At 40.0% G+C, this 27,174-nt stretch overlaps 1 protein-coding gene across 9 annotated transcripts in view; it reads left to right on the forward strand.

Annotated features, from left to right (window-relative positions):
* Positions 1 to 26,597, forward strand: part of ARHGAP24 (Rho GTPase activating protein 24) — a 150,457-nt gene extending 123,860 nt beyond the window's left edge. For 7 of the 9 annotated variants that reach the window (XM_071753585.1, XM_071753584.1, XM_071753587.1 and 4 more), the window contains 6 exons: positions 5,481 to 5,688; positions 18,248 to 18,380; positions 18,996 to 19,069; positions 19,967 to 20,088; positions 22,581 to 23,634; positions 25,743 to 26,597. In XM_071753585.1, the coding sequence (XP_071609686.1) occupies positions 5,481 to 5,688; positions 18,248 to 18,380; positions 18,996 to 19,069; positions 19,967 to 20,088; positions 22,581 to 23,634; positions 25,743 to 25,986 (1,835 nt within the window). In that variant the 3' untranslated portion in view covers positions 25,987 to 26,597. The remainder of the gene's footprint in view (positions 1 to 5,480; positions 5,689 to 18,247; positions 18,381 to 18,995; positions 19,070 to 19,966; positions 20,089 to 22,580; positions 23,635 to 25,742) is intronic. The other 2 variants (XM_071753592.1, XM_071753591.1) reach the window with 1 other exon arrangement.
* Positions 26,598 to 27,174: the final 577 nt, after the last annotated feature.

The raw sequence follows: 27,174 nt of genomic DNA on the forward strand, positions 1-27,174 counted from the left end.
AGAAACTCTTAATTTCTAGAATTCCAAGTGAAGCTGCAGCACTTGGGGCAGAAACAGAACCAAACCTAGTTCATGCTTGCATAAAATAGATCAGTTAGTTCTAACTGTGCAACATGATGCAGAAAATAAAAGGGAAAACCATTGGCTTGTCACTGCAAGAACTATGAGGGAATCGTGACATTGTATGTTTAGGCAGAGACACATCAACATCTCCACTAGTGACACCTTCCTGGAAATGCAGATCAAAGCTGCGCTGTGATAGATGCTGAAAAATTATATGTTGGACACGTTTGGAGGTAATGTCATAGAAGTCAGTGGTCAGAGGGCAGCATCTGAACAGAGAGCCAAGTGTCTTTAAAATCCAGGTTAGAGAAGATGCTCTGTTAGTACCACCACAGCAACCTCCTGTGATTACATGCAGAGTAGAGTCATAGGATGGTTAGAGCTGGAAGGGACCTTTAAAGTTCATCCTGTCCGACCCCTGCTGCAGTAAGCAGGAAGATCTTCAACTAGATCAGATTGCTCAGAGCCCTATCCAACCTGACCTTGAATGTTTCCAGGAATGAGGCACCTACCACCTCTCTGGGCAACCTGTTCCAGTGTTTCAGCACCCTCACTTACACTTAGCATAAGCTGAGAAAGCAGTAACTGAGGGTAACTTTGGCATGCAGTGGTGAGAACATTCAGTAGCATGGTGAATTCAGGTGAGTAGAATTTTGGAGGAGGAGCTGGCACTGGCCATGGCCAGAGAAATAGTGCAGGTCTGATAGGTTCCTGGTGATATTCTTGAAATTGCCTCTTTCCTTTCCAGCCTGTAGTTTGTTGTGCTCTTATTTCAGTTATTTTTTTCTAAGCAGCAGCCTCTGGTGTGCAGCTGTGTTAAACCACAGGGCAGGAGTAGTTCATCTTACCTTATCTACTCCTGGGATCACACTGACTGTGGGTAGGAGAAGACCTGTAAAAAGAAAAATGAGTCAGGCTTGAAAAAAATTCTGCCACCACTGTTTTTTTGTAGTAAATTACAAAAAATACTTCCTGTAAATTACAAAATTCTGAAGAGCAAAATACTCCCTGCTTTCATCCACTTAAAACAGCACCTTAGTGCTGGGGAATGCCAGAACAGAAAGCTGATAAGAATTAATAATAATTTAAAACTTAATGTGTTATGTGTATGTGTGTTACATGGCCATGACAGCCACTGCATTGTGTTATTCCAGGACCATTGTTCCCAGGCCTTCTGTTGAAAGCTGTTTACCTGATATGTTATTTTCACTGTCAGTGAATTACTGATGTTGAAATGAAAGCTGCTTAAAATGCTGATTCAGATCCTAAGATGAGGAATTCATTTGACCTTAACTGACCCTTCATGATCAGTACAGCCCATAAACTCAGAACTTTTTTTGGAAGGACAGAGATCCTCTGCTGCCTGTTGAAAGAGCACATGTACAGACCCTCTGTTGAAAGCATCAGCCCTCTGTGCTTTATGCTGTCTGACAACTCTGTTTCATCTGTGTTGTTCAGGGGTGTTTTGGGAAAGGCAGAAGCCTTCTGGTTCAGTGGGTGTGTGGGCTGCCGTAGAGCTAGAGTGGCAGGTGGGCTTTTTCTACCTGTTCCTTATAAAACAAGAAGTAAGAACTGCTGCCCAGACCTTTTTTCCTTACTGAATGAGAAGCTTGGAGTCAACAGATTGGAGATGTGGCTCCTGCCTGTGTTCAGTTGCTTAGGAAATCATTGACTAATAGCGTTCTTTCAAAATATTCTCTTATCTGTGAATACATACCACTGAAAATACCACAGTGCTTTCACAACTCTTGAGTAGACATACACTGAATTTGGATGGAGGGATAGCAGTGTCTTTCATAGCCTTGGAAATCCAGTTTCTCAAAATGTTTACAAAACTTCTACTGCAGGAATTTTCTGGTTAATGAATAACCACTCGGCATGCCCTTTACTAGCATGTGATTTTCTTCTTTGATGTTGTTCATGGTCTTGGCTTAATTGGAAATAGCTTTAAAGACCTACAAAGGCCTCTCTGAAAAAGCAATTCTGTTGATTAAATCTAATGACCAGTCACAACTGGAATCCTGTATGTTTACCTTTTGTATACCAGCTGTGGGGAAGCCAAGCTGCTACCACTCTGAATCTCAGGGTTTCTTGTTAGTTTTGATTGTTTGTTCACCCTTTGGCACCCAAGGCCAAATGAAACCACAGGTCAGCACTTGTGCATCTGGTTTTTAGAGACACTGAGATTTAGGAGAGCTTTGGTTTGGATTCCAACATGAGTTATGAACGCTCTCTTATTTCCTTCTCCACAGAGGTGTTCTTGTTTAATTACTGCAGTGGAAATTTACTTATTAAAAAAGTCAGGTGAAGTCATCCCTGTGGTTTTGGTTATGCTCTAATATTCATAGTTTGGACTGGTTTTTCCTTTCTTCTCTGGAAAGGAGATAGTAGTAATTACCAGGTATACCTGATAATGGTCACCATTACCTCTCTCTGCCAACCACTCAGGTAACTGTATGCTTGTAACCACAGTTCTTTACAGTATTGCCTTTGATTTGTAATAGTCAGTATCTTAGTCTTCATAAGCTATTATCCTGCAATATCTTAATACTTGGTTGTGACATAAGAGGGGATAAAAACATCAGAAAAAGATATTGGAAGAAGGAACACCTTACAAGGAAATTATTATGGCTTTTATTCCAAAACAGTGAAAACCACAACAGACACCAGGAATATGATGAGCAAGGTAAAAGTTATGACAAGATGATGTGGAAGCAGAGTTATCGTGTTTCTGCCACTTCTGCACCTGATAACAGAGTCCTTTTTCCATAAGGCATCAGCAAATCTATAATTTCCAGTGGATATTTATCGTGATTGATTCTTTTCATGGCCAAGTACTTTGCTTCCTTGTGCAGAGCTCTGCATTTTTTAGGTGAAAGAAATACTTCCTTTGTAGAAGTTCAGTCTAGACTTTGAAACCAAACCAAGCCTGACTGAATGAGTTCCAAAGGCAAACAAATGGGAGGATGCAGAGATGGTGTAAATGGTGACTTCCAAAGTACTTCAGGGTAGAGATGTGGTGATGTTCCATGAGACTTAGGTTTAGGTTATTACATAGTTATCAGAATTACCACACTAGCTATGGCATTCCTAAAGGTCCTATGGAAATCCTCATGCCTGTGAGATAGATATGGTATTATCTGGACATGAACATTTAAATAGATGGGGAGCCAAGTGCTCGAGGCTTTATTTGACATCTGAGGATGCTGGGGCATACACCTACCCCTATGGCCAGGAAGATTATATGAGGGCCAGACATGATGCAGATGTATTCTGAGGACTGCATAGGATCTGAATCCAATCTGTCATATCCAGGATGACTGCTGTAGTTATTCACTCTCTCCTCTCCTTCAAGCACTCTTAGCTTTATATACTTTAAGTGTCTCAATAAAATTCTCTTACTATGTTTTTGCAATCAGTAGTGAAGTAGTTCAGTATTTAAACTTAAGGGACCAGAACTGTGAAATTTTAGACTAATACTGGTTACCTCTTCATCATATCAGGTTTTATTTTTTCTTTAGATACAGGGTTTTTTAAGGTTTTCTTCGTTCAGTATCTATGATTTGCTTCTAAAATACAGAACCAAGTTTGTCATATCCATTTAATGTATGTCATCTTTCATTTGTGAGTCACGTGTTAGGTTCTATTTGTCTTAAAAATATTGCTTGATGGTAGTTACAGACATCTTAATGCTTTATGGTTGCCACCTGCTTTCAATACATTTTGTGTTGTGGTGCATCGGTAACTTATAATAATACAGGGATAGGTTTTGCTCCCACTGCACAAAATGGCCTTGTTCTCATATTCTTCATCTATTAGACATTGTTTGGAAGCCAGTTCCAAAATGGCGAAGAAAAACAACAAAACAAAACCCCAGCATCCCAAAAATGTACTAGTAGAAAGTTAGGTGTTATGACTACAGTGTCAATAGGAATTTCAAACCAGTCTGGTAGGTTTGGGAACTTCCTCTGCAAATATAAGCAGCAATATGCACATTACAGGTTAAATAATGTTAGCATAGAGAGAAGAAATACAGGCAATAGCTTATTCATATACTGATTTTACTGTCAGAGTTGTAATTGTACACCATATAATTGGAATATCCCATCTTATACTGATAATTTTGTTTGAAAAGAGACAAAACCTCTCTTAAAATTAAGAGATCTCATTGGTCCTTGAAGGGAAGTTCAACGTAGAATGGCTGAGTCCTACACCTGAGAAGGAATAACCCCAGGGAAACAGCTCTGTGGAAAGGAGCTGAGAGCCCCGAGGACAGTAAGCTGGACATGAACAAGCAGTGGACCTGGCAGCAAGGAACGTTTGGCAGCAGTCAGGGCAGTATCAGCAGGAACAGGGCCAGCAGAGGGAGAGAAGTGATTAGCCCGCTCTGCTAGGCATTTTTTAGACCATCTTCCAAATATTGTGTCCGTTAAAAACAAATCAAACAACAACAACACAAAACCAATCAAGCAAAAAACATGGGGAAGGGTGGAGATAAAACTGGAGAGAGTTGAGCAAAGGACCACCAAGGTGCTTAGGAGCTAGAACACTGCCATTTGAGGAGTGGCAGAGGAAGTGGGACTTGTTAAGCCAGCAGAAGGGACAATTTTGTGGGGCACTGAACTTCTTGAATATTAAGCAGGTCTTTGAATTCTGCTAAACTCCCATAACCACAGATTCCTTAAATGACTTTCAGAGGACCTTCCTCCTTAATTCTACTTTCAGAAGGAGGGTCTAGAAAATGGAGGGACTTGAGGATTTTTTCCTTGTTCATCAGCAGCAAGTGTTCTGTCAGACAAATACAAGAAACCTAAATTCATTTCTAATACTCTTGCCATCCCCATAGGCATTTTGCAGGAGTTTAGGAACGTATTCAAGAATCAACACAATCATTGGTCAGAGCCAGCATGGCTTCATGAGGGGAAAGTCCTGCTTCATTTCCTTTTTCATGTGGGAAAACTTATTTAATAATTTAGTTTAGTAATAATTACATCCTGAACTATATTTTTAATTAATTGGCTTTCCATGTGTAAAGGTAATATTTATATGCCATAGTTTCACTACAGGAACTACTTGGGGTTTTTTTATAGATAATTAGGAATGAACCAAAAAGGCAGAGATGCGTATAATTTTTGAATTTGAAGTCTTGTGATGGAAAATACTGTTTGTAGCTTCCCAAATCTGTTTTCTGTGCTTATGATCTGTAAAAGAAGTAATTTGCAGTATTTTATTTTAAATAATGCATTGTGGTAATGTCAGCATTCCATGAGAAATTGAGCATTTTATTCTTAAGAAAGGAGTAGGTTAATTGTCCATGCATTTAAATGACCTGTAAATTTTGTGGTTTGCAGTGGGAGACAAAGGCTTCTCAAATGTTTTTATGAATTTCCACCAAGTCATGTCCCTTTTTAACACAGGTATCTTTGGCCAGAAGCTGGAAGACACTGTACGATATGAAAAGCGATATGGGAACCACCTGGCTCCTGTGCTGGTGGAACAGTGTGTGGATTTTATCCGACAGTGGGGGCTAAAGGAAGAAGGCCTTTTTCGACTGCCTGGGCAGGCTAATCTTGTCAAGGAGTTACAGGATGCATTTGACTGTGGAGAGAAGCCTTGTTTTGACAGGTAAAGTCCTCCAGCTGTCCCCTATTCCTTGAAGCCTAGCCAGGGCATGATCTGCTATATTGGCTGACCTGTGGTGCTGTAAAGCACATTCTAGCAACAGACAGAGTGATTTTGTAGGGTTTTTATGTTTTCTATTATCACTCTAAAATGTTGTCCTTTTTTTTTTTTTTTCTTTCTGACTTTGCTGCCTGATTTCACAGTATTTCTGGAGTGATTTCAAAGTGTTCCATTTGTGAAAAACTGGTTGAGGAAAAGTATTTTTTGACAATAAAAAATATCTGGATTGCCTTGATCATAGTATATTTTGAGATACAGTGGCAATGATGGCATTTGGTGAAAGGAAGAATTTATCTCATCACCAATTTCGGTATGTTCTGTTACCTCTAAAACTGACTGGAAGGGAAGTCTGTTTCAGTGTAGTCCCTTATAATTTTGGGCCTTCGGTCATAAAAGTCACTATGGCTGTAATAATAAATTGATGTGGTTTTGAGGTCCAGGTCCAACTTTCCAACTTGTATTCCAGTATTTTTGCAGTTTTGTAAAGCTCATGCGAATTTCCTGGGCCAAGGAATAATCCATTACTGTCCATACAGATGTATGTGACTTTTGTCCAGTTTTTGTAAAACTGCTTTTTTGTGCAAGTTCCATTCTCCTATAAATATTGATGCCAGTAGCCCACATGTTCAGTGTGCAATTAGAGAAACAGAACTAGTAGATCAATGAATGCCACAGAGGCTTTTTAACTCTGATCAGAATTAATATGATGGTATTGAAATTTCAGTTCAAGAGACTGTTTAAGTGCTGCCTAGAGATTTACTAAGGGTGCACTCTATCCCCTCATCTACATCACTGATAAAGATATTGAACAGGAGTGGCACAGTACTGAGCCCTGTGGAACACCATTTGTGACCAGCTTCCCCCTGGATTTAACTCCACTGACCATAACACTTTGGGCCCTGCCATCCAACCTGGTTTTAACCCAGCAAAGTGTATGCTCACCCAAGCCATGAGCAGTCGATTTTTCTAGGAGAATACTGTGGGAAACTGTGTCAAGTGCCTTGCTAAAGGCAAGATAAACATCCACAGCCTTTTCCTGATCCAATAAGGGGCTCACCATTTCACAGTGTTTTTAGAATGCCTGTGTCATTACCTGGTTTGGGAGTAAGTGTTCATTGTTATGAATAGAAACAAAATCATTTGATGCAGCCTGTCTAGCAAGTTGCCCATGATATGAAAGTGGCCAGAATATAAATCATAGAATGTCAGGTTGGGAGGGACCTCAAGGATCATTTTGTCCAACCCTTCTGATACTACAATTTATGAGATGTCTCAGCACGCTGTAGAGCTGAGACTTAAAACTTTCCGAAGTGGGGGAATCCACCACTTCCCCTGAGAGACCATTCCAATATCTGACTGTCCTCAGGGGGGAAAATTTACCTTTTCTGTCCAATCAGAATCTCCCCAGAAGCAACTTGTGCCCATTGCCCCTTGTCTTGTCCATGGGACTCCTTGTAAACAGGGAGTCTCCATCTGCTTTGTAGCCACCTTTAAGTACTGAAACATCATAATAAGGTCTCCCCTAAGCTTTCTCAAAGCTTAACAAACCCAGCTTTCATAACCTCGCGCTGCAGGTGCTCCAGCCCTCTGATCATCCTTGTGTCCCTTCTCTGGACCCTCTCCCGCCTGTCCCAATCCTTTTTGTACAGTGGGGACCAAAACTGAGCACAGTACTCCAGGTATGATACGACAAGCACTGAGTGAGGTGATGACCTCTTTATCTCTGCTGGGGATGCCCTTGTGATGCAGCCCAGCATCCTGTTGGCTTTATTTGCTGCTGCAGCACACTGTTTGCTCATGTTGAGCCTGTTACCCAGCAAGAGTCCCAGGTTCCTTTCCACAAGGCTGCTCTCTAGCCAAGTTCAGCCACTCTGAACTCCACTCTTGCATTGTGTGTTTCCAGGTGGAAGACCTTGCACTTCTCTACCCTGAACTTCATGAAGTTCCTGTTAGCCCACTTCTCCAGTCTGTCTAGGTCGTCCTGGAGGGTGGCTCTCCCTTCTGGGGTGTCAGCCTCTCCACTCATCTTGGTGTCATCAGCAAACTTCATCAGGGTGCTCCTGATCCCAAAAATGCTACTGTAGAGGAAAGAAAAAAAATATGTACATTAGGAGTCCATGCTTACTTTCTTTCATGAATCTCCAGTTCCTTGTGTTTAATCTGTAATTATACTTTACTATTTGTCAGTAGTCTGGTAGTGCAAAATCTGCCTAGGTTCTATTTATTCATTTATATTTTTCCTGGTCTCATGCTTCAATAATAAAGATTTTTGCAGTTGGAACTGAACTGACTTTTTTGTTGATGGAGCACGAAACACAATGGAATCCAGGTCAACCTTCTGCAGTGGTGCCAGGTCACAAGCTGTGACTAGGAGAAAGAGTAGCTCTTGTCATCCATGTTGGGCGTAATACAAACAGCTTATGTTACAGTGGTTTTTCATACTGATACCTTTTCTGTGCAGAAATGCACGCAAGTAAAAGAAAAACTTCAGAACAAGTGAAGATCATTTGAAATGTGTGTGTAGGTTTGCATATATGTTTGGGACAAATTATTAAATAGTCCTTTTTGTGCTTTCTTAGTTAATTCGGTAAAATATGTAACTTGTAGAACTAAAGGCAAAAACCAAAGGTAAGATTGCACAGCCTTGATAAGTACTCCTTTAAAATGTCATCTCTGTCATCCCAACACCTTACAGCTGTTGGGTTCAAAGGCATAGATCTGCTTCTTTGCACAGAGTTCAGCTGCTTTCCATAGTTGTGTAGAGACCCTACCCTTCTCCCCTCTTGTGCTCCTCTTTGAATTCCTTTAGAAAAGACAACTACAGAACCAATGTAAGCAGGACAAATGTGGCAAATTTAAAGGATTTTGCTATAAAGAAAATGCAGTCCTGTTTTGAAACACAAACCATGTCTGAGAAGTTACAGCTGTTAGCTGAGTTAGAAGCTGAATGTTTCAGTACAGTTATAAAAAAAACAAAGAGAATCCAGGAAAAGTCAGATTGGCAAAAACCTTCATGTATTAATTTGATCTTGATCTTATAGTTGGATAAAATGGTGCTGAGGAATTGTGAGCTATATGTATGAAAACTAGAACATCAGCATTTCTTGCAGTCTTGAAAAGGGAAGGTACATCTGCTAGAACTGAAAACCTGAAAATGCTGAGGCTTTTTGTGTGAAGAAAAAAAAAGCAAAACTGAAAAACTGTATGTCAGTTTAAAAACAAAAATCAGTAAATACCTCACTCCCTCTGCATGTGTCTGCACATTCTGTGAAATATACTTTGAGAACATAAGCATACAATTAGGGAATCATGTTGGCTGCTACTTGAAATATCCTAGGTACTACCAGTACAGTTCCACCTCTGTGTACAATTGTTTCCTCTGGGGAATTCATTTTGCTTGTGCTTGGGGTATTTGCTTCTCTCCGCTTGTGTGGCTTATATTTTAAATTTAAATTCCCTCATCTTACCTTACATCTCATACCTTTACAATTGTACAAAGAGGATCATGACTGTTTTTTCTGTAAAATTAGCATAGCAAATATGGCATTGCATAAAGGCTTGTTCTACATTTTTTACCGAGAAGGACTACAAAATTGGATTTATCTTTTTATATTACCTCTTTCCATCTACCGTTTGTTACAATTGCTACCAGATAATATGACAGTGACGATTGCTCAGGGGCAAAAAATGTTCAAGATGTCACTGAGACAAATATTAATAATTATGTGATTGATTTATACGGCTTGTATTTTCATAACTCCTATCAGTGATTTATGTAGTCCAGTACTTCACAAGAGTTTAAAGTTACATAGCTTACCTGCCTGTCTATGCCCAAGAGAGAAGAAAAGCACATAAATGTGTATTTAGCAAAACAAAATTCCTATTATATTGTCTGATGGGTGTGAATTACTCTAAAAAAGAATACAGTATATCATAGGAGAAAATATTACTTACTGCTAGTTACTATTGCAATCATCTGAGAAAAGGGTATCCAACTGGCAGTGTGTAATACTTGGCAAATGATAACTACTATTTACTGGAGCCCAATAATCCAGACTGTAGAACTGTTATGTTCCTTTGCATTTAATCATTGGGGCTGTTGAAGCAAGATAAGACGATGATGAGGATGGTTCTAATGTAATATCCTCAGGGTGTGAACAACCACATGCACAATTCTTTCTTTCCTCCAGAGATAAAGAATGTTTAAAAATATTTGGTGAATGCAAGAAATTGGACCTGTCTCAGGGGGCTGCAGTCTGCACTGGCACTGCAAAGATTGCAGTTATTCATTGTCTTGGAAATCACTGGTTCTGAAAATTGTTCTTTTATTTTCCTAATATAAGCCTGTACATAAGAATTACTTTGTTTAGAAGCAGATAATTTCCTATAAGGAAGGGAATTCATTCCTTTCCTAGTGGAAAAGTGCAGTAATCCCAAAATAAAACATTTTTATGTGAAATGAAGTCTTTACTAGAAATCTTATTTGGGCCAAACACAAGTGGCCTTAGGCCTGTGAAAATTCCTATTTTTTTTTGGCTGTTAACAGGCTTCATTCCCTGATCCTCTCAATCTGCTCATCAGCTGAGTCTCTGGAGACACTTCCACTTGCTTTCTAATTCCAGGCCTCTAACCAGCTAGCAGGAGTCACCTCTGCTTATGGTACAATTTAAAAGACCTAGTCTAAGTATTAAATACGTGTTTGAGGACACATTTGTAACATGATGGAAGGGTCATTAAATCAATTTAATTGTTGTCCTGCTGTAGGAGAGCATGTTTTTAGTTAGTGGCAGCGAATGAACACTGTAGTTGCTTCTCATTAATTTCAGTTTCAGAAATGGAGTTGGTGCATTAGTTGTGATTAAAAAAAAAATAAAGGCAGCCATGTATTTAATTTGCCAAGGGTGAATGACTTTTTGTATGTGGTCACCTTTAAGAGAGGATGACATTTTGTTTCTAAGTGTAAGGCTTGGGAATGTGTTTTTTAATGCATCCTTACCAAGGGTTGCAAGATTTGTGGCTTTGTTTTCCAGTAAACAAGAACAGGTAGCTTATTTGTGGTGCTTTTCCATGTTTTATGTATGCTTGAAATCCCTGCAAAACCTTGCAGAAACTTCAGCCTTTCTGAACAACCTCTCAAATGATAAAATAGCATATTCGTTGAAGTTGGTTGATTTTTTTTTTTTCATGATGGGAACCTATCTGTTTCTTAGGACTCTGACAACCTTATCCGAAGTCACTTGTGTCTCTCTTTAAGGATCTATAATTTGTCTTTTCATTTGTCTGCCCTAAGCTGCTGTCTTCATTGCTGCTTTTAAAGAATCACTATCTAACCTGAACTAATTGGCTACTATTATAATTACTAAAGCACATCTAACTTGGAAGTAGAGTCTGTCAATCTTTAGTAGTCCTTGAGGTGCTTATTCCCTGAATAGGTCCCTGGTAGGTAGCATGGATTGTGAAAATCATCAGCAGAAGAGCAAATGAGCAGGATATATGCTTGATTTATTTCTCTAAGCAGAAAAATAACAATTAAGATCAGTGTTAAATTAAAGTAGAGCCACGCTCTTGTGGCAGCAAGGAGAGGAAGACAGACAGCTCAGGGCTTAAAGTGGTAAATACTTTCTTATATGTTTTCCAAGCTGCAGGCAAAATTACAGCTGTTACTTAGATTAAGCATGAGTTCAGAGAAGGGCAAACAAGGTGGGGAAGAGGAGACCTTTTTGCTCTCTACAACTAGCTGAAAGGAGGTTGTAGTTGGTGGAAGTTGGTCTCTTCTCCCTAGAAACAAGCTAAGAGGAAATGGTCTCCAGAGGAGACCTCCTCCACCAGAGGACGTTTACAATAGATACTAGAAGAAACTTCTTCACTGGAGGAGTAATGGAGCACTCACTGGAATAGGATGCCCAGGAGCGTGGTTGTTAATCACCATCCCTAGAGATGTTTAAATGACATATAGATGTGGAGCTCAGACATAGCACTGGACTTGGTAGAGTTAGGTTAATGGTTGGGCTTGCTGATCTTAAAGGTCTTTTCCAGCTAGACCCACACTGTGATTTTGAATTTTCATCCCTGTCATGGTTTAACATTGGCCTGGTAATTAAACCGAGTAACAGATGCTCTCTATTAATCTCTCTCTCCTCCCTGATAAAGAAAGGAGAGAGAATAAGGGAGAGAGACTTATGGGTTGGAAACCAAACTACACAGCTTTAAGGAAACAGTAATGAGAAATAGGAAAAACTAATAAATACATACAAATATACAGGAAAATTGATACCACGTTCCTTCTCCCCTTCCCCCCAATAACTCTCACGTCACCACTGAGGCTGCAGGGCAGCCCTGGGAAAGTCCAGGCTGGACTCCTGGAGTCAGCAGCAGTTGGGAACTGGAGGCAGGAACACATAGATTCAGGCTGGCATGGATCAGGACCACAGGCAGATGAACTGACGGAATCCTCCCAGGATGCCGAAGGAAATAGGGAACCAGTGAAGGTAGGAAAGCAGGAAAGACAGGAAGGGCAGGAAGCCGGAAGCTGGAAATTGGCTTGACCCTTGTGATCCCTCAAGTTTATACTGAGTATGACGTGTATGGGATGGAATACTCTGTTTGATCAATTCTGGCATCTATCTTGTCTGTTCCTCCCCAAAGGAGGGCTGCTCTTTATCCCTTCTGGAGGGTAAAATGTTCCTCAGAGCTGAGCAGTGTCCTTGGCTCTGCATACCAGTCTCTAACAGTAACTATAAACATCGAGTGTTATCAGTCCTAGAAGCAGACACTGTCTGAGAAACTTGCTGTTAATTTCAGCAAGTGCAGCTACTTACAAGAGACTTGGCTGAAAGCAAAAGTACAAGACAGAAAATCACCTTTATCCTGGCCCAAACCGGGACAATCCCTATAAAGGGGAACGAAAATCATGTAGACCATCGAACCAGTTATGCAGTTGATCCGATCTTTGAATTTCTGGACCAAAACCTGACTCCCCAGATCAGTTGCACTGCTCCTTATTCACTGTACTGTTACTGAACAGAGGCTTTGTCTTTTAAGGCTTCACAGTAGTAGCAGCCAGTTAGGAACTCATCCTCCCATGTCAGGAAAACATCTGTACTGGTCTGAGTGCTGCGCTACAGACCTGAATGCAGCTAAGCAGGAACACAGTCAGCAAATGTGATGTAAAGGATATACAGGTGAGGTAGACTCTGTCTCTCATGTTTCCAAGACTGTGATCTGTGACACATCTGAAATGATGGAGCTGTAGGTCTAGTAATTACAGGAGGTACTTCTACACAAACTGTGTGGAACGTGTTGTTCTTCATTTTACTACCGGAACTTCTAAAATTAATTGTAGCCTCACAGCTTGTTGTATGTACTTTATGTAAACTGTTTATGTGTCATCATAATAGAGCTATTTGCACAGCATGTATCATTTTCTAATATGACCTTGTCCTGCTAATATTTCTGAGAACCTATGAGGAGCTTGTTGGCTTTGGGCTCTGAAGTGCTGGCTCCAGCTCTCTGAACACCGTCTGCTTGTCTGAGTTTGAGGGTTATGGCATAGATTTTTGGTGATTTTTGGCCATCAGTAATTTTTGCTTCTGGTAGAAAGGCTAGAAAACTCCAGGCAGTGAGATCAGTCTGACAGCCACTTCCACAGTGTCTGTGGTATCACAAAGGAAAGTGCTGTCAAAACAGCAGTGTCATGGGAGGTATTAATGCTCGAGTTCAGATGAAGAGGGCTTTGAGTATGTGTAGTCTGATGTCTAATGAGAGGCTGTGGTACACTTGCATTTGTAAACATTTGCATGGGCAGTGGTGGAGTGGGGGATGCCCCTCTGGAACCATATCAACAGTAATGCAGTATGAATCTTTTTAGCAAGGTAAGTAATCTTTTTCAGTCTCTTCCTGCATGGCATGCTAGAGTAGACTGTCTCAGCTTGCTGCTGCTTTTTGTGGTGCATTAAATTTTCTGCTTTGTCATGCCATTCCTGGCTTGCAGTTACTCATTATGCACATAGAGAAAGCCCACCTCAATTAATGAGGATTGTTCCAATTTAGATAAAAGAGGATTTTCTGCTGAAATTAACATGTTCTATTTTAATACTTCCTAATGAACACTTTTAATCATGTTAATTATGAATGTGTAATGATGGAGCCCTTCCATGGTAGGCTGTCGAATAGCAGAAGAAATACCAAGATAGATATAATAATTAAATTTCTCAAGCTGCAATCTGTGCTAGAATATAAGTAAAACCAGCTTTATAAGTAAAACCAGGTTTGCAGGGATAAATACTGTCTTGTCTTAAACTTATCAGTTGTAGCTAGAAAAACAAGCTGTAGATGGAGGGCAAGGTCCTCTAAGACACTAAGGATTCACCTCTTACAAACCACACAAATGCTGGCAAAGCAGATATGTAATTGCTGTTGGTTGACTTATACTGTGGATAGAACACTGCAGACCAGAAAGGTAAATAAATGTTCCTGATCCTCGAGAGAGCTTGCATTTAAATATCCCTTTGCAACTCAGGTGTCCTTAGCCTTAGGTGGCTAAAGTGTGCTTAATGGTATTTGTGGATTGAAACGCATGCAGATGAATTACAACCAAAGTCTGCATTTTTTTAGTTTTCCTCTAATATTTTAAAACAAAAGTTGAAAGCAATTATAATAGACTTCCACATCTAAACAAGTGTCAGATTATATGACACACTCTATTAGTTACCTTATTATAAACTTTATAGTTTTTATATAAGTATTTACATTGCAAGAAATAATTTTTTAGCTTTTGTCTAGCTGCTGCTAAATACAATTAAATATCCCATTATTAAAAGATTTTTAATCCATATGTCTGTGTATGTATTTATTCTTGGTTATGCTGCCAAAATCTTGTGGCAATTTCTGCATAGATAGATTGAGTCCTAAGTACAGTGCTAAATTCCCGTGCAGTCTAGGAAAAAAAAACTTCACACCTTTTCAGATTCTTGCTTTGCAGTCCCACCATCTTGTGGCAAACTGCAGTGTTGCCATAGCATTTGGTTGGGAGATGCAAATAATAAAAAAAATAAATATATAATTTAAAACACTGTGAATGTGCTCCTATGTACTAAATGGAGCCTGGGTTTCTAACATCAGCCCCCAAAGCACCTTTTCATAGACTCATATGCAGAATCTACTTCAGAAGGTTAAAACGCAAGACTTCTTACTGTTTCTTGCTCCCCAGCATCCTCCCTTCCCATTTCTCTTTCAGTTCTTCCTTGGCAGAGCCACAGTTTTTAGCACTCAGCTAACCCCTCACAGTGACAGTCCATAAGTACTTCACAATGGAAAAAGGAAGTTTATAAATGGCATCAGTTTTCAGGGCTTTTGTGCCCTTCTTTAGTCTTTTTCTTTTCCATTTGTTTTGTCCTCAAGAATCAAATGACTACTTCACACTTAAGGGACTGGTATAAAATTATTCTTCTGTACTACATGAAGTATGATCCTGGCAGTACAAAGGCAAGGAAAGTGATACTGCTGGGAGACTTGTGTGCTAATTTTTAATTGTTCTTCAATAATTACAGAATCACACAGAATCGCCAGGGCTGGAAAAGACTTCTATGATCATTGAGTTCAACTGTCAACTCAGAAAAAAACCCAGTGCCACTAGAGCATGTCCTGAAGTGCCATGTTTTTAATACCTCCAGCGATGGAGACTCTACCACCTTTCTGGGCAGGCTGTTCCAGTGCCTGACCACTTTCTCAGTAAAGAAATTCTTCCTAATATCTAGTCTAAACCTCCCCTAGCACAACTTGAGATCAGTTCCTCTAGTCCTGTTCGTATTTACTTGAGAGAAGAGGCCAACACCCACCTCACTCCAACCTCCTTTCAGGCAGTTGTAAAGAGTGAGAAGGTCTTCTCTCAGCCTCCCCTTCTCCAAACTTAACAATCCTGGTTCCCAGCCTCTCCTCATAGGACTTGTTCTCTAGCCACTTCGTCGGCTTGGTTGCCCTTCTCTGGACACACTCCAGGACCTCAGTGTCCTTGTAGCAAGGAGCCCAGAACTGAAAACAGTACTCAACGCATGGTCCCACGTTTCTCTGACTGAACCTGTATGAATCTTGTATTTTGCAACGGCCTTTAGTTTTATGCAAATAGTCTCTGGAAAAATGTGTTTCAGTTCTTCAGCAAGGCCTGGGGAGTTCCATTATTCAAATAAAGAAAATAGTAATAATAAAATCTTCAGGAAGACCATCAGTGCTGAGCAATCAGAGTTACGTTCTCTGGAGATTGAAGGCCTGTGCTCCCTTTCCTGCTGCAATGCAGGGTGATGTCCTAAGGCTCCCAGTTCATATCTGCCCTCAGATCTCCTTCAGAGTCTGACTAGCAAAAGTCTTTGCCTCTGTGTTTGCTTTTTGCTTTCCTGATGGACCAATAACTTTGGACACCTGTAAAATTCACTTCTTAGATAAGGATGAGTAGTGGCACCTGTGTGGCTATGCGTGCCATGGTTGTGCTCTGAAAACCAGCGCCAGTGGCAACAAGATGTGTAAGCACCTACCTGGGAGATTATTGTGGTCTGGGTTTTAAGCACTGGCTTTGTGCAGCTTGTGAAGAGTTTTGTTAGCCAAGATGTCAAGAACTTCATTTCACTTAGTTTGCAGCTGGATTGAGGATAGGTAGAAGGCAAAGGGGCCAAATTTAGCTAGCATTTGAAATCTCATAAAATAGTCCAACTATATCTATCTCATGCATAGTAAAGTTCCTTCCATAAGTTATATATGCACCCAAGGAGCTGGGTAAACACAGGGTTCCCTTTTTTCCCCAAAGCTAGTCTGCAAGTGGAGGGTTGCAGTCAAAGGAATAGAATTTAACCCTTACTTAAAAATGTGGATTTGCATTAGTACTTTGTTTATAGAATTTTCTAGGAAAATGCTTTCGGAATTTTGTGTGGGAATGATTTCTGAATGGAATAGAAAGGTTTTCTGGGAATTTATTTTGAGGAAGGTGGTGGTGGCTAACATCTGAATACATCTGGTGGTTTATCACATCTCTTTTTCTGTTTTGACTTAATTTACTCATACCATACCACATTAACCCAAGGTTGTTTTCATCATTCGTGTTAAGATTTAACTTAGTAAAAGCCATAATTGTCTTAACAGGTCATTCCAAAATAATGATTAACATGCCTCTAGCAAAGTTTTAAGCGTGCCAAATAGTAGTGGTTTCCTTTGAGAGACTTTGGGTTTAAAAAATGTTCCAAGGGTGAAGCCTTCAAAGAAAAGGAAAATACACTATAAGGCATAGTGTAGAATTTTTTCTGCATTTTTCTTTTTCTTGTGAATGAAATTAGCATAATTTAGTATGTATTTTTTTGATTTTTCAGAAGTCAGACGAAAAGATAACAGCTTGCCATATAAGTCTTTATCTGAACCAAGGAAGGCACATAGAACATTCCAATAAGGATTTGAACAAATGCAGAAGTATCTAAACCCAGAGATAGTAGAAGTAATGCAAGAGAGATTTCTTTGTACCAATCTGGGTTTTGTCTATTTCTACTTACTTGTTTTCAGGGAAGTATCCCGAAGTTACAGTGCAACTTTACAAACCACAGAAACATTTAAGCAATTTTTATTGCATACTCTAAACTTCTGACTTTGATCTTTCTCCCATCTTCTTATTTTTAGTATGCTTGATATACAGCCTAGGTACCTACTATCTGTATCAAAAAATCTCTGAAGTTTCTGCAACTGTAACTATGAAAAAGTATGTTATACCAGGTTTTTGACTGTCAGCCCTGTTGTGCTAGCATTTAGACATACCTGAGTTTGGTGACTTGCAGTGCCTTCATTAACTTGGTACAGGACAGAGCTAAAAAACCTCCCCATATGTTTACAGTTCTGTGTGTAAAGAACACACAGGCTTTTGGTGTAACAGTGCAACTAAAAGGCACAGTAGTCATTTTGTGGGAGCCCATAAGAAAAAAATGCATGCCAGAGACAGAACTGTAATTGAGATGGGGAAGTTTCAACTGAACACCGGTGATTTGTAGGGTTTCCTTTCAATCTTCATTACTTAATCAGTATTAACCAGTGCAGATGGTGATACAGTGGAATTCGGACATGATGGGCATGTTTTGGGAGCTGAGGCCACCTCTGGTAGGAGAATAATCCCCACTATATGAACATAAAGCCTGGTTTCTGCCTTAAATGAAAATCAGTTAAGATGGATTTTGTGTCTGATGTGAGATGCCCATCACTGAAAGCCAGGATGTTCTCAATACGTATGCTGCATATAGGATCTTAAGTGTAATTCTTAATAGTAGTAAATGAGTGGAGTTGACAGACTCTTGCCTGCAGGTATCCTAAACATATAGGGAAAAAACCTAACAAAACAAAACCAACCAGCAAACAGATTACACATACTGCTGATAAGTAAAATCTGGTGTGATAATGGACAAGTGTCAGTTTTTAGCTTGTCAGTCTCACTGTATAATCCAGATTCACAGTAACAACTTCTTGTATTCCAACCCAACAGCAATACTGATGTACACACAGTGGCATCGCTACTTAAGCTGTACCTAAGGGAACTCCCAGAACCAGTCATACCATACACAAAATATGAAGATTTTCTTTCCTGTGCCAAAATGCTCAGCAAGGAGGAAGAAATGGTGAGTTGCCAACTTGAATAAGATGAAATAGAAGGCTGGCATGTTGTAACCTGGTCCAGTTTTGAGGAGAGAAGCTGATGATTACCTATTCTAATTTAAGATGTGCATCTATAAATCAAAGCTGTTATATGTAAATCGTTGCCAGCTGGTAATTTGGAAGCCCAGGTAATGTTGTAGAGTATGACTTAGCTCTATCTATAGGTCTGAATCTGGTGTGGCCGAGAACTTAGTCAAATACTCAACAGTTTCTCATACTAGTCTGAATGCTATCTCAGACCAGAACTGTTTCTGGAAGCCTAATGCTTATTATCAGCAGGAGGAGAAAGAGCTGCTGGTGAAAAAACAGACAGAGTGAAAGAGAAGAGAAAGACAGGATGAAACCAGTTTATTTATTTTCTTGTTATTTTTATCCAGAGCTAACCTTTGTTAGCCAAATCCCATCTGAAATGGGCTCTACGAGCTTTTCCTAATGGTACAGTTTCACTGATGTCTTGTAATTGGAATTGCTGACTTTCTTTTTTTTAAAATCTCTGGTAAAATACTAAGAAAATGTAATTCCCCGCTCTCTCTCTTCTTTTTTTTTTTTTTTTTTTTTTTTCCTTAAACCACTTTAAGGCCCTGAAGGAACTGGTAAAGCAAGTAAAGAGCCTGCCAGCTGTCAATTATAATCTGCTGAAATATATCTGTAGGTAAGTGCCCTTGCAAGAATATCACAGTGGTATTTATAACTGTGAGCTGACAGACAAACCTGTCTGTGAATGTGCCCTGAAGGAAAAGCATTACCACAGTCAGAGGATTGGTAAACTTAAGTGAATGCACTAAAAATAACAGGTTTAATGCATGACTAATTATTAATTTGCTCTATCAAGGTGCACAGCTATGACTTTCCTTCCATAAGCAGGCCACACTGAGCAAGAAATGCAAGAAGATAGTGAATATATTCTCTTCTCTTTATAGGACCCTGGTTTTCCCATTTCTAACTGCAGTTATTGGCTTTGGCTGTGCAGTCCTGAAGCATGGTATTCATGAAAACTGTGTGTGTGTTATATATATATATATATATATACACAAATATATATATATATATATGTATATGTATATATATATATATCAGTTTCATGGATACATCTCAGATATTTAAAAAAACTCTTAAAAAAAGTCTTAAAAAAGAAGTCTTAAACAGTTGCAATTTGTGAACGTAAAAGCTCCCAGTATATATATTAAAAAATAAATTAAAAGAATATAAACATATTTTTCTTTAATTGAGTGTTTGCATTTTGAGGATGTTTTATTAGTCAAGTAGTTGATTAACTATGCTGGAGAAAGTTGCCATCCTTAACGTAATTATCTTATAATCAGTCCAGATTGAGATTTAAATTTTGTTGTCACTGTATCATTATGAAGAAAACCTGACAAAGTTGAAGAGAATAGCCTTTCAAGGGGTTCCCTGAGGATCTGGAATGGAATACTTGAACTATATTAAGAGACCATTATGAGCATTGACTGACTTTATCGATTTATTTATTTTTATAATTTATTTTATTTCCTTTTTACATGTTCTTTAAAGGCCTCTTTCTTTCTCACAGATTCCTTGATGAAGTACAATCTTACTCAGGTGTAAACAAAATGAGTGTGCAGAATCTGGCTACCGTTTTTGGCCCCAACATTCTTCGTCCCAAAGTGGAAGATCCTCTGGCCATCATGGAGGGTAAGCTTACTGTACCTAATTTGTAGCAGAAAGAAGGAATGTCTTTACATTTATTAATAGTACACACCAGTCTATGTAGTATATGCAGTTAAGTTCCACGTAGCTGCTTAAAGGCATGTAATTCTTCATCCTCAGTGAACTTATGGGTTAATTTTTGCAGGTTAGTAGAAAAGTGACTTTGCATGATTGTGTTGTCCTGGCAACTTCACCAAATATGTACTTCTTTTCTAAAAGTCCCCTGCAAATACGACCTTCTTATTCAGCATGTATGGTTGTAGTGGAGTTCACATTTTAACTGTGGTTCATACGGATGAGAAAAAGTTAGTACAGTTCATTATGCAGTGACCTGCTTAGAAACCTCCACAAGGCAGAGGTATATCGTATATGTCCTGCACAACAGTGACCAAATTGTTAGGTGCATTCTGTTATTTACAGCAATGTATAGGTTTAGTATTTTGCTGTGATTAAGACAAATGCAGGGCCATGAGAATCTCCTTCTGTAATTTTCTCCTAGATTTAATCTTTGTGAATTGAATTCTTCATAATGGCACCTTTTTTCCCCTCCAAACACTTTTTCCGTAGTGTGTAGGATTTCCTTAACTTTCACAGATACAAGGGCCGTATACAGACCTTGCACTGAAAAATTTACTAAAACTCAAAAACAGAGTGTTCATAGTTTACTTGAGAGCATTTGGATTTACTCTTTTTCTGTGAGTTTGATGCTTTTTCTCTTCCCCAGATACAACAATTGCCCATATGCTTTGTTCACTTACTTGTTTACTTGTTTTGTTTTTTGTTTGTTTGGTTTGTTTTGGGGGGGATTGTTTGTTTGTTTGGTATGGGTTTTGTTTGTATTTTGGGTTTCTTGGGGGGGGCGGTAGGTTTGTTGTTTGGAGTTTTTGGTTTTTGGGTATTTTTTTTTGTTAACCTAGGCAGAAAGGCAGATAATGTTTTTCCACTTCTTGAAAGGCTGCTTATCAACAGCCCTAGTGCTAAAATGATGGAAATGGCTTGGAAACCACAGTATTTTAAGGGAAACATAATAATTTTTTTAGCTAACAAGAAGCAGTTTTGTTAAACATATATATAACTTCTCTTTAAGCATAACATCAAGGTTTGACATAAGACACTGCTGGTCTTCAGGTGGTCCAAATATTTAGAAATTGGGTTAAATAGGAACCTCTAAGGCTGTGTATTGATTGGCACACATTGCCACACTTCTTCATTGCTGTTTCCTTTATGGAAGATACAGAGTGCTTTTCTTGCAGTCATTCAAATTCAGGAATGCAGCTATGGGTAACCATACCTACATAATAGGGATGAGGAGTTGGTTTTGTTAGTTTTGAGCAATACTTTCCAGAATTACAATCATGAGGCAATTTTTTTTTCTAACAAATGCAATGGTAGAAGTTGCCAGAATACGGTGCAATGTTTGTAGTAAAATTCTGCGTATTAACAGCAAATGTTCTTGGAACTAATACAGCTAAATGTGCTATGGGAATAACTACTGAATTTTGCTACTGTATAGTTCATACATTGAATAGGTTCTTAGTAGTTGTATTTTATAATGATGGGATATAAAGATCCAGAATATTACAATGGAGTTGGAGAAATTGTTCCTTAGAAGAGCACAGCATACCTCTGAAAGCTCTCTAGAAGCTTAAAATTGAGAGGTCATTATAACTACCTTGACCTTGTTTCTGAAATATTCTTAATAGTCCTTAATGTGGGTCTGCTCAACAAAATAGAGCTGCACATCTTTATTACCCCCAAGTCAAGGTAAAATGCTAGTGTGTAAGTTGTAATGTATTAAGTGTTGTGCACACCCCGGGATTGTTCTTTAAAAGGAAAGGCAGACATTTATTACAGCAAGTAGCAAGCCGTGGCTTTCCATTAGTTCCATACTGTGCTGTACCATGGCATAGTTTCCTGGTTGCACGTCATCTCACCACACAGTGGTTACAGGCATTCACATTAAATTAATTCTGTCATATTTCTGCCCTGTTATGCTCCAAAAGACTAAAGCATCTGTATTCCAGCAATACAAATCCCTTCCCTGTTCCACTGAAGTACTAAAGGCAAGTGATATTTCAGTATAAGACTTAGGTTTTAAAAATGAACACCATGTTGAGTTGAAGCACATGACTTACCATGATGTTACCCTTTACTACTCATGATCTCATTCTGAGGTCTTTCTGAGATGCAGTTACTGTCACAAAAATAGCTTCTTCACAGAAGTTCCTGTTGATTGGAGTCTGTGAGGTCTGCTGGCTTGGTTTGATGGAAGGAAGGAAGAGCTGGTGCTGATCTGGTCTGCTAGCCAGAGGTGTGTTTAACATTCAGTGTGTTACACAGATATGTTGCATAAATGTTTAAGCTGAAAGGATAAGCTGAATGTTTACTAAGTATTTGTGCAATCTGATGAATAAAGTATGTTTATGGCTTAAACGAAACAGGCCCCTAATGACCATGTCCTTGGTGTCTCATTTCAGGTACAGTAGTCGTCCAGCAGCTAATGTCAGTGATGATTAGCAAACACGAAGAGCTGTTTTCCAAAGATGCAGACCCTCAGATGGGACCTGAGGTATGCAGCAACAACAATGAAATGTCAAAGAAAGCAATTGCCGGGCAGCTACAGAACAAAGAGAACACCACCAGCAAGGAGGCAACAGTTAGGCGCTGCTCTTGGGACAAAACTGAATCTTCTCAAAGGGCAAGCATGGACAATGAGTTTCCGACTGCTCTGCCAGGCAGCAAGACAAATAGCCCCAGGAACAGCATCCAGAAATTAGATGTCACTAGAAGTCCACCACTCACGGTGAAAAAAAATCCTGCTTTTAATAAAGGCAGTGGCATAGTCACCAATGGGTCCTTCAGCAGCTCTGTGGAAAGCCCTGAAAAGAGCCAGACTTTACCCAACTGTACCCTGCAAACCAAGAGAACATCATCCCTGAAAGGACCAGTCATGAAAATGGGCACACAGAGCGTGCAGAATGGAAGTGTGCGGATGGGTGTTTCTAGCACAGATGGGCACAGCAACACCCTTAATAGTCGGTCCCCATGCTGGGTGCCCAATGGCTATGTCACCCTAAGGGACAACAAACAGAAAGAACTGGTGAGTGAGTCTGGCCAGCACAACAGGCTTTCCACCTACGACAATGTCCACCAGCAGTTCTCCATTTTGAACTCTGATGACAAACAGAGTGTGGACAGTGCCACCTGGTCAACATCCTCCTGTGAAATATCCCTCCCTGAGCGCTCCAACTCCTGTCGTTCATCCACCACCACCTGCCCGGAGCAGGACTTTTATGAGGGAAACTTTGAAGACTCTGTGCTGGATGGACCACCACATGAAGATCTCTCTAACCTGGGTGACTATGAGAACAAAAGTGACAGAAAGAGTGTGGGGGGCCACAGCAGCAGCGATAATAGTGAAATGTTTGTGGCCAACAATATTAACAGTCATAGTGCTCTGCACAGCCTGGTGTCCAGCCTGAAGCAAGAAATGGCTAAGCAAAAACTAGAGTATGAGACAAGGATAAAAAGGTAAGATGGTTTTGCTCTACCACAAGACTGTTTTTGCAGAGTAAATCCAAGAAGTTCTCCCTCTTGTAACTTGCTAGCAATCCACACGAGCTGCAGTCACTGGGTGTTCACCACTGGTTTTCCAGTGGTTTGTGATATCATGATCCAAAGGGTCAGACCAATTGCTTGCCATAATTTTGACTCACAATCATAAAAACTAAAGCTGGAACCTGGTGAGTTTATGTAGAATCCAACTAACAAAATCAGTAAGCTCTCACAATGTTTTCATTAGATGATGCCTGGGCAACTGGGCATCACCTTTCAGTGAAAGCAGTGCCATGGCTTATTGCACCTGTCATTTTTGGGACTGGAAGACTGCTGCTGGAACTCCTTTCCAGGGTCCTTGTTTCTCTTTTGAGGTGCTGTGGTCTCTTGCACATATCACTATTTTCAGCACAGTATGAAGTGTAGTAGAACACTTCGTATGGCAAAGCTGGCTGCCCATGGCTCGGATGGGCACATACTCTACTGGGTTAAACACTGGCTGGATGGCTGGGCCCAAATTGTGGTCAATGGAGTTAAGTCCAGTTGGAGGCCAGTCACAAGTGGTGTCCCCCAGGGCTCAGTGCTGGGGCCACTCCTGTTTAACATCTTTATTAATGATCTTGATGAGGGGATTGAATGCACCCTCAGTAGGTTCACAGATGACACCAAGTTGGGAGGGAGCGTCAATCTGCTGGATGGTAGAAAGACTTTACAGAGGGACCTGGGCAGACCGGATTGTTGGGCTGAGACCAACTGTATGAAAGTCAATAAGGCCAAGCATTGGATCCTGCATTTTGGTCACAACAACCCCAGCAATGCTGCAGACTCAGAGAAGAGCGGCTGGAAAGCTGCCTGGCAGAAAAGCACCTGGGTGTATTGGTTTACAGTTGGCTGAATATCAGCCAGCAATGTGCCCAGGTGGCCAAGGCAGCCAATGGCATCCTGACTTGTATCAGCAATGGTGTGACTAGCAGGAGTAGGGAAGTAATCCTGACCCATACTTGGCACTGGTGAGGCCCCACCTTGAGCCCCATAACCTTGAGCACTGTGTTCAGTTTTGGGCACCTCAATACAAAAAGGACATTGAGGTGTTGGAGCAGGTCCAAAGAAGGGCAACAAAGATGATGAAGGGTTTGAAAAACATCCCCTATGAGGAGTGGTTGAGGGGGTTTCGGGCTGTATAGCCTGGGGAAACAAAGGCCAAGGGGAGACCTTAACACTCTTTACAAATACCTAAAAGGAGGTTGTAGTGAGAGTGGAGTTGGTCTCTTCTCACTGGTGACAGATGACAGGACGAGGGGAAATGGCTTCAAGTTTCATCAGGGGAGATTTAGGTTGGATACCAGGAGAAACTTCTTTGCAGAAAGGGTTGTTAAGCACTGGAACAGATTCCTCAGGGAGGTGGTTGAGTCTCCAGCCCTGAATGTATTTAAAAACCACATGGATGTGGTGCCTGGGGACATAGTTTAGTGGTAGGTCATCAGAAATAGGGTAATAGGGTTAGGACAAGGATGGACTTCATGATCCTTAAGGTCTTTTCCAGCCTGAGCAATACTTTGATTCTATGATTCTTGGGTTTACTATGCGTGATGACTCTGTGTTTAGTATCACTAGGATTTCTAATACTTTCCATTGGAAAATTAGGTCTGAAATTGGGTTTGTTTTTTAGATAAAAAGCATGTTGATTGTATGTTTGTTTGTTTTTTTTTAAGTTGTTGATCAGTTGCATTCAGGGCATCATTCTAATCTTGCAAGTGACATTAGTGCAAATACAGCAGGGTGTCAACACTTCCAGAAATGAAAGGAATACTTAGTCTATACCTGGAGAATTAGAGGGAGCTTTTCGCTACTGTGCATCTTGCCAGTGGTTGTTATTAGATGTTTTCTAAATGAGCTACTGAAAACATTGCCCTATGAGATTGTTTCATTGACGAAGCCATGGTTTGGAGATGCACCCCTCAAAAATTCAGTCTAAGCTTTATAAATGGAAAGGCAGTGTGTATAAATTTGGTGGTATGTATTTCTGCTCGAGTGAGTGACGAGTGCTGCTTAGGAGCTGTCTGCTTCTATTTTGTTTTTGGCAGCTTGGAGCAGAGAAATCTCACCCTGGAGAAAGAAATGATGGTCCTGCATGAGGAACTGGATCAAGAGCGGAAGAAGTTCACAATGGTAGAAATTAAAATGCGTAATGCAGAACGGGCCAAGGAAGATGCAGAGAAGCGGAATGATATGTTGCAGAAGGAAATGGAGCAGTTTTTCTCCACTTTTGGAGAACTAACAGTGGAGTCTCACAGACCAGAAAGAGACAACACCATCTGGATCCAGTGAGCATTGGAAGTGTAGACTGGGGGACTCTGGGGAAGTGCTTGGGGGTATTATACTGTATCAGGTGGCTGGTCACCTGCCTGAGGCTAGTACTCAACATGATGTTATAAACACTCAAAGGAAAAAATCCTACAGACATGAACCGCTCATATCTACAGTGTGTACTTACCAAGTTATACTCTTCTATTGCTTCATGAGACTACTGTCAATTGTTACAACTGGATATATGTAGTATAAATTAAAAAAAAAAAATTACCTTAGAAAGCAAGAGCTGTCTCTCAAGAAATATTTCTATGTGAGTCTTGTATTTAAACTGATAAATTAAAATGTTGTTGCAATCAAGCTTTATATCAAGGCTTTTCTCTCTTGCACTTAACATAAGCTATTTTTGGCATAGTGTTACCATCAGTTTATTCTGTATATCAAATGCTTTCTGGTTTTGGTTTGGTTTTTTTTTGTTTTTTTTTGTTACCCCTCTTGGTGGGGAGAGAAGATAAACATATATGTTAAAGATATATGTGCCAATGGTTAACCCTGATGTGCATCACTTGTAAAAAGACGGCAGAACGAGAAAACACCAGCACACTATGGGCAAAATAAAGCAGTACTAATTTTAACAGATTTGGATGCCAAGGTAAAGACTACCAGGGCACCTGTGACCTGAAAACTAAATGAGGTTATCAAGTCAGCAATGCTGGGGACAGTGGCAAAAGAGCTAAGTAAAGAGCTGCTTGTTTGGGAGCAAATGTGGGTGGCAGGGTAAGAAGTTGGGAGAGAGGAAAGGGGAACTTAAGGACAATCATATGACCAGAGTTTTTTGGAATACTTTAAAGAGCCACTTGCTTTGCCTGATGACTGCAGAAGGGACACATAGAGGGGATGAACTGGACACGGACATCCTGATAGCCTTGTGAGTGTGATGGGTACTGGAAAAAAAAAAAAAAAAACACAACAAAATTATGTCTAGATTGGACATTAGGAGAGCAACTGTGTAACATAAAGCAAATTAGGAAGAAAACATACCAACATATTCACTACCTGTATTTACAATGTATATTAGTAGTTATCTTGCTGTCTGAATGCCTCATGCGATTACTGTCAAGTGTTAACACTGTGAAAGTTCCCAGGCCAAGTTCCCATCACCAAGGGAAAACCTTGAGGGAACAGCCTGGAGCCTAACAACATGCAGAC

The sequence above is a fragment of the Heliangelus exortis genome, chromosome 10 (assembly GCF_036169615.1).
Source record: "Heliangelus exortis chromosome 10, bHelExo1.hap1, whole genome shotgun sequence".
NCBI classification, from domain to species: Eukaryota; Metazoa; Chordata; class Aves; order Apodiformes; family Trochilidae; genus Heliangelus; species Heliangelus exortis.